General features: G+C 38.9%; 1 protein-coding gene and 1 pseudogene across 1 annotated transcript in view; one reads left to right on the forward strand and one right to left on the reverse strand.

Annotated features, from left to right (window-relative positions):
• LOC104762959 (receptor homology region, transmembrane domain- and RING domain-containing protein 1) overlaps positions 1-489 on the reverse strand; it is a gene marked incomplete at its 5' end in the record, with an annotated part of 1,998 nt that extends 1,509 nt beyond the window's left edge. Inside the window, 2 exon segments of the mRNA XM_010486377.2 lie at positions 17-271; positions 402-489. Of these exon segments, the coding sequence (XP_010484679.2) occupies positions 17-271; positions 402-489 (343 nt within the window).
• LOC104763692 lies at positions 1,232-7,115 on the forward strand (annotated as a pseudogene).

The raw sequence follows: 8,257 nt of genomic DNA on the forward strand, positions 1-8,257 counted from the left end.
GAGAGGAGAGGCTTACTAACGACGAGATCTTGGTTGTCAAAGTTGTCATAGACAATGACAGCACGAAAACCTGACTTCTGTGCGTTGAGGAGCTTATCTTCAAAAGAACATTCGCCTCGTATGATCAAAGCGAAGTTAGTCCTAGTCCTCGTCCTCTGTTGTTGAGTCAAGTTGTTGTTGGATGTGGCGGCGTGGAGCAGCGGTGAGCAGCCGTCGAGAGGATCTGCCACGTATAGAGCTCCACATATTCCGTTTTTGGTCACGGAGCCGTCTATATAAAGAACATCAAAAAAATCAAGAATCAAAAACAAACAACTAGTCTATAGTTTTAGAACCCCAGAAGAACCAGCAGATTCGAATTGGGATTTTAGGGAAAAAAAGGGAAGAGGGGGGGGATTGACCAAATTTAGCAGGGAGATCCGGAAAAGAGGCAGAGATGGAATTGAGGACAACCGTGGCGAGCGATAACCGTAGCAGAGAACAGAGAAATGGAGCACCACCCACTACTAGTAGTACAAAGCTTCTTCTTGATACGACGACGACGATGAGTCTCATCTTCTCTTCAAGGATGCTCAACGATCGATCGATGAATTGATGATGATGTCTCCTCCTCCCCTTCTGTTTCAGGCGGTCGTCGGCGAATTGCATTTGGTTTCCCTCTCTCAGAAACCTTCTACTCCACTCAGAGTCTTTTATTTTATTTTATCATTATCATATTACGGACAAAGAATATACATCCAGAGGCTTTTTTTTTTATATTAAAATTCACTATTTTTCTTTATTGATCTCTTCTAATAAATCGATTTATTTGTGTCTTATTATATCAGGAATTTTTTTTTTTTTTATAATTGTTAACAAAAAAAAATTTTAGTGACATTGCAACTTAAATTTTAATTTTTTGATAGTTGACTACTGAATTTAATTACAAAGAGGAAAAAGGAAAAAGTAAGATTTAAATACATTTATAGGAAAATAAAATTATTGAACAAAAATACAAGTATATCTGTCTGTGGACTGTGGTGAAATAACCAATCTATCTAATAATCCTAGTCACACTTAACAATAAAGAAACACTTACGATGACCGTCGGATCTTAACAAAATCAAACGGTTGGGATTGGTCTTTCGTTTTGACCATTGTATTTCTCTCCATTTGTTATAATAATAAATGTCAAAAAAAAAAAAAAAAAAGACATCTGAAGCTCGACGACGACCACTTTGCCATCGGAAAAATGGCGAATCCCATTCTGTCTTTACTGAAAGCAGCAGTTTGTGTTATTATTGTTTCTGTTCTGCGTCTGTCCGTCGATAGCGTCAACGGCGAACGATACGTGAAGTACGGCACCGAAGCTAGAGTGGTTCCGGGGAAACTAAATGTTCATCTTGTTCCGCATTCGCATGACGACGTCGGATGGTTGAAAACCGTTGATCAGTACTATCTAGGATCCAACAACAGTCTCCAGGTTTATTTTAAGTATAGAGAGAATATATTAATCATATATATAGATATATATATTTGTAATTATGGATACAAAGAGCATTCGTACGTACGTACGTACTATTTATATAGTATGAGATATCCTCACTTCCTCAGACAATGACTCTTGATTTTGATCAGAACGCTTGCGTGAGGAACGTGCTGGACTCTGTCTTGGATTCTTTACTTCGCGATCCCAATAGAAAGTTTGTCTTTGGGGAAATGGTAAACAAAAAAAAATTGCTTTACATTAATTACAATGTATATTGCTTTAATTATAATATATGAGGATTTGACCATATAAACCATATGTTTATTCCTCTCTCAATGTGATTAACTATGTCATGGAAAAAGGCCTTCTTTACGCGTTGGTGGGAAGAACAAAGCCCCAAGATACAAGAGCAAGTGAAGAGACTTGTGAAATCCGGGCAACTTGAGTTTGTGTAAGTTGTTGTTATTGTTGTTTCATGATCATCATTTTTGGGGGCTAGTGCATGATACACAATTCATTCACATAATCAATTTTGAATGTGGTGTGGCAGAAATGGAGGATGGAGTATGAATGATGAAGCAACGTGCCATTACATAGATATGATTGACCAAACCACAAGGGGGCATCGCTTTATAAAGCAACATTTCAATACAACTCCTCGTGCTGCTTGGCAAATCGACCCCTTTGGTCATTCCTCTGTCCAAGCTTACCTACTCGGAGCAGAGTTAGGGTTGGACTCTCTGCATTTCGCGAGAATCGATTACCAAGACAGAGAAAAGCGCAAGGCCGAGAAATCACTGGAAGTCATCTGGAGAGGATCCAAAACTTTAGCTTCTTCTTCTCAGATCTTCACCAATGTCTTTCTTGTTCATTATGGTCCTCCCTCTGGCTTTCACTATGAAGTCAGCGATGATTACGTCCCCATCCAGGTTCCCTTCTTCCCCTCTAGATCTCCTTTCTTTTTCTTTTCTTTTAGGTAATCCCATCGATTCACTTGGTAATTATTTTGCAGGACGACCCTGGTTCCGATGGCTATAACATCAAGGAGGCGGTTGATAGTTTCGTCAATGCTTCTCTGGTTTATGTAATTAATTAGTCTCTGAGAATTTATTTCTTTATTTCTATTTGATGGTTGTGCATGCTAGTGTACTGTAAGCTTGGATTATTCTGAAGTCAGCGTGATCATCATAATTAATAGGCCAATGTGAGTCGAGGGAACCATGTGATGTGGACGATGGGTGATGATTTTCAGTACCAGTTTGCCGAGTCTTGGTTCAGACAGATGGACAGACTTATCCATTATGTTAACAAGGTTTTTCCATGTCTCTTGCTCAATCAATCTTTTTCCTGTCTCGGTTTCTCATCAACCCCATTCAACAATTCCACAGGATGGCCGTGTCAACGCCTTATACTCCACACCATCTCTCTATGTTGATGCCAAGAATGATGCCGATGTTACTTGGCCTCTCAAGACTGATGACTTTTTCCCGTGAGTGACTTTACTGAAATAAATTTTAAATTTACATTCCTTCAACATCTTACTTTCTCTACTCGTGCAGATACGCGGATCGGGCATATGCTTACTGGACTGGCTACTTCTCCAGCCGTCCTGCTTTTAAACGATATGTTCGGGTTCTTAGCGGATACTACTTGGTATCAAACTGCAATCTGGAGTCCCGTTTCGCTTTTCCTAGTTAAAATTCTAACATGAACATGGCGGCCTTGCATTTTGGCTTTTTTCTTTTCTCTCCCAAATAGGCTGCAAGGCAACTTGAATTTCTGGTGGGCAAGAAATCAGGAGGTCCAAACACTTGCAGTCTTGGGCATGCTTTAGGGATTGCGCAGCACCATGATGCTGTCACTGGAACTGCCAAGCAGCATGTAACTAATGATTACATGAAACGCCTAGCCCTTGGTGCTTCTGAGGTAAGATCACTATGGGGAATTAATAAAATTCTATGTGAAAACACTGCTCTTTCTTTTTAATTTGCTCTGTATTTGTTTAGCTGTAATTGACTTCATCATACATTTTATAGGCAGAAGCTGTGGTGAATTCCGCACTTGCATGCTTACTGAAAAAGGATTCAAAAGGTGGCTGCACAAAACCTGCTATAGCATTCAGCCAGGTTATACATCCTACAAACTCGGTTTAGTTTTCAACCTTTTTCATAGAAAAGTGAGTGAACAATCAAGTTCCATGGTGATGACTGATGTGGATATTATGAGTTTCCTACTTGGAATATTAGAGTAAAAAGATTATCTAGTAATCACCATTTTTGTTGGAATCAAATGAGAGCAGTGCTCTTTGATGAATATCAGCTATTGCCCAACGACAGAAGAAACCATTCCAGGGCAAAAGAGCTTGGTAATTCCATCACATGTCTCAACAATCTTTTAAGATACATATGCTTAGGTTTAGGTTTTGTGGAACTAATCTCACAGTTTGATCTTCAGATTCTGGTGGCCTATAACTCCCTTGGATGGAATCGTACAGAAATCATCAGGATACCGGTCGGTCATATTTCATGCCTCCGTTTCATTTGGATCATTTTATTTCTATGTTTTACTAATTAAGAGCGACGTTATATATGCACCAGGTCAATGATGCAGGTCTAAGCGTGGAAGATTCATCTGGAAACACCCTTGATGCTCAATACATCCCCATGGATAATGTCACGAGCAACCTCAGAAAATTCTACACAAATGCTTATCTTGGAATATCTTCAACGCAGATTCCAAAGTATTGGCTCGTGTTTAAAGCAACAGTGCCGCCACTTGGTTGGAACACGTTCTTCATATCTAAAAAAGCATCCGCACAAGGTTTGGAGATATATATATGCTAGGCTAGCTGTACGATTTCGATAGAAAAAGATAGACATGTGCCTTTCCCTCATGATTTTCTTTTCTTACGATGATGCATGATATATAGGAAGCAGCAATCACACAGACTCTTCAGTGATGCTTAGTCCGGTGAACAAAAGGACTGAAATTGGTCCAGGAAATCTAAAGATGATAATTTCTTCAGACTCTGGTCTTCTAGAGCGGATGTACAACTCCAGAACAGGAGTAATGAATTGTTTCGTTTTATTCACTCCTTCCCACTGATTTTTTTCAAACACAATTGCTTTTTAACANTTTTTAATATATATATATATATATATATATATATATATATATATATTTCTGTCAGGCTGACATAATGATGAATCAGAACTATTTCTGGTATGCTTCGAATGTGGGCAACGAAAAAGATCCGCAGGTTTCCGGTGCATATATTTTTCGGCCTAACGGTTCCTTGGCTTTTGCTGTTTCTTCGTCGAAAGTGAGTCACTCCTTTACAATACATTTTGTAACTTGATACTCCAACCAAGAGCATGGGGATGCTGAGTTCTATCATCAGGATATTAGATCAGAAAATCTCTAGGTTTTCTACACACCATCGTTTTATATGTAGGAAGAAGACAATAATAGTCTTTGTAGTCCTCATTCTCAAATAGACCCACAAAATCTATATGATAGAAGTAATATATATATATATATATATATATATATATATATAATCCATAGTAAATACCTGTTTGGAAGATATAGACTGTGACTGATGCTTTCATTGATTATACTGGTTTACTCTCCCATATGGTAATGTGCAGCTAAAGTTGCAGATTGTGCGAGGGCCTTTAGTAGATGAGGTGCACCAGCAGTTTAGTCCTTGGGTGGCACAGGTAATTAGTCATAGTTTGTAGTAGTTGTAATTCCATATACAAATTGTACTATTAATGGCTAGCTAGCTGCAACAGCAATTGATGGGAGATATCTTTTCTTAGAATCCTGTACATGTTGATGCATACTTGTGTTATCTAGGTGATAAGACTGTACAAAGATAAAGAGCACGCCGAGTTTGAGTTCACTGTAAGTGTTTTCTCCAAAACTCTAATTCAGGTTCTTTTCGGGATAAAAAAAGATCCATGAAGCTCATTCTCTTTAGCAGATTGGTCCAATTCCTGTTAGTAACAGTGAACTAATAGGGAAAGAGATTATCACGCGAATGGTAACAAGTATGACTACAGATAAGGCGTTTTATACTGACTCTAACGGAAGAGACTTTCTGAAACGGGTACCCTGAATTTTCTATATTAATTATCATTGTTTCAAACACCAATGAAACTGTGTTTCCGGGTTGCAATAAAAATATGTTGCATACTGACATTGTAACTGAGAATAGAAAGTGCACTCTATTAATGCAGGTCAGGGATAAACGAACAGACTGGCTTCTCGAAGTGAATGAGCCAATAGCAGCAAACTACTATCCGGTAAAAGCACTATTAATATGCTGCAGGAATAAGCAGAATCGATTGTAGGATGGCTTGGCAGTGTTAACGCATATTTAGTGTGATTATTGTTCAGCTTACTCTTGGAATGTACACAAAAGACGAGAAAGCAGAGTTGTCGGTGTTGGTTGACCGGGCTACTGGGGGTGCTAGTATTAAGGACGGTGAAATAGAGTTGATGCTTCACAGGTTCCAAATTTCATCACTAGTTCTGTATTGTAAAAAAAAAGAAAGAAAGAAAGAAACATCATTATTAATGTGTGGTTGAGTGAACACATGGAAACAGGAGTATGTGCATGGATGACTCGAGAGGAGTAGAGGAGAGCCTTGCGGAAACAGTGTGCGTGAATAATAATACCTGCGCAGGATTAACGGTATGATCAAATAATCAATTATGAAAATGTGTGTGTTTTAATTTTTTTTTTTTTGGTCCGATCCACCACAAAAAAAAATTGACCATGCAAACTTGTGTAAAAGCACAGGTTCGTGGGAAATACTATGTAAGCATAAACAAGGTAGGAGAAGGAGCGCGGTGGAGACGAGAGACTGGGCAGGAAATATACTCCCCTCTTGTAATGACATTCGCACAGGATAACAAGGAGAAATGGAAAGCCTCCAACACTGTGAAAGGTTATGCAATGGATCCTCTGTACACCTTGCCTCAAAACATTGCTATCATCACTCTTGAGGAGTTAGATCATGGGGAAAGTCCTTCTCCACCTGGCTCATCTCTACGAGGTACATGCGAGTCAATTGGTCAGACGACGACTACTTCACTTATTAGATTAGTTGTTGATGATATATGTTCTTGAATTGAGCTATATATATATATATATATATTGACAGTTAATAATGATGATTGAAAATGAGTACTGCACGTTGTTTTTTTTACAAGGCTGGAGAAGACAGTGATAACTCGAAAATGGCTAAAGTTGAGCTTAAGAAGTTGTTTTCGGGGAAAATGGTAAGAAAAACACTTGCTCGATCTTACGTAAAGTACTGGGCCGGGGACGTGGATGTGAATGAATGATTGATTTGAAATTGGCAGATAAAAGAAGTGAAAGAAATGAGTTTGTCGGGAAACCAAGAGAAGGCAAAGATGAAGGAGAAGATGAAGTGGAAAGTGGAAGGGGAGGAGGAACAGTCATCATTAGCCCACCCGGAAAGAGGGGGAGCCGTTGACAAGTCGAGTTTACAAGTAGAGCTTGGTCCCATGGAGATTCGTACATTTGTGCTTCAATTTTCTCAGAAACAACAACAACGTAGAAGGAGAAAGATGTTTGCGGGATGATTGCACTGTTTCATTCATAAAATGTTTTTTTTGGTTGCATCAAATCAAAGCAAAGCAAATGAAAGAAAATCTTAGTTCATTCATCAATGGTTTTGTTTGGTAAATCATATAAAACGCGCGCGGGAGGAAACTTGATGTAATTTTTTTAAATAGACCCATTCTATCTAATCTACTGGGTTAATTAATGGGCCTGTAATTTGAAGTTCTAGGCATTTAAGGGCCCATTTAAAGGGAATGATGAACACGAGTGAGATTGCCTAGTCTGGTGGTGGTGGTCTCTCTCTCGCTCTCTGGTCTCTTCTTTAACTTAAGAAGATCTAAATAAAATTTGGCTTCATACGAATCTTGTTCCTAGTTATGAAATCATGTGTAAGTTCATTCCTCTGATGCGTATAAGCTTCCTTTCTATACGATTAATGGCTAGCTCTTTCCCTGCCAGAAAAATTATGAGCCTTGATAATCACATTGCCTTGGCTTGCGCCGGCCCTCAAGGCTGATTCCCGTGTCTTGATTAACAAAGCTAGGATCGAGTGTCAAAGCCCACTAGAGGACCCTGTTGAGTAATTGTTTTCGTTTGTTGGTTGGTTTGTCCCTTCTTAACCTTGTATGATGATCCCTCTAAACCAGGACTTAACTCTGATTAAAATCTGCATTTATATTATCTTCATCAAACCAAGGATATAATTACCATTCTTAGATAATAGAAGTGACTGTCAAATTCCTATTTAGAAGTAAGCAGAACAATTAGCCTTCTTTCATTTGACGTAAACTACCATACCAGTTTCATTTAACCTAACATATAAGAACCGGAAGATGTTAAACGTCACCAGTCTTGTATTTCATCATCTTCAGAAATTTCACTCTCCTCATCCGTCTCCTCGCCCATTCCTGCAAACGCATCTGGAGACGTCCTGTAGCTTAACCATTTCAGTACCGGGCTGTAATCTGTGGCCATCACTGATATATCAGCCACTCTTGAGCCCTCATAGCCTATGTTCCTCTGTTCTCTCAGATTCTTCTGCACTCACACAACAATTGTAAGTATATAGAGAAAGTTTGGACATGCATAATTAGTATATATTCCTGTAAAAAAGGAAACTCCGACCTTAGTTTGTATTGAGGATTGCTCCACTTGCCAGAGTTTTGGCTTCCGAATCACGTGCCATCTGT

This window comes from Camelina sativa, chromosome 18 (genome assembly GCF_000633955.1).
Source record: "Camelina sativa cultivar DH55 chromosome 18, Cs, whole genome shotgun sequence".
In the NCBI taxonomy this organism is placed as follows: Eukaryota; Viridiplantae; Streptophyta; class Magnoliopsida; order Brassicales; family Brassicaceae; genus Camelina; species Camelina sativa.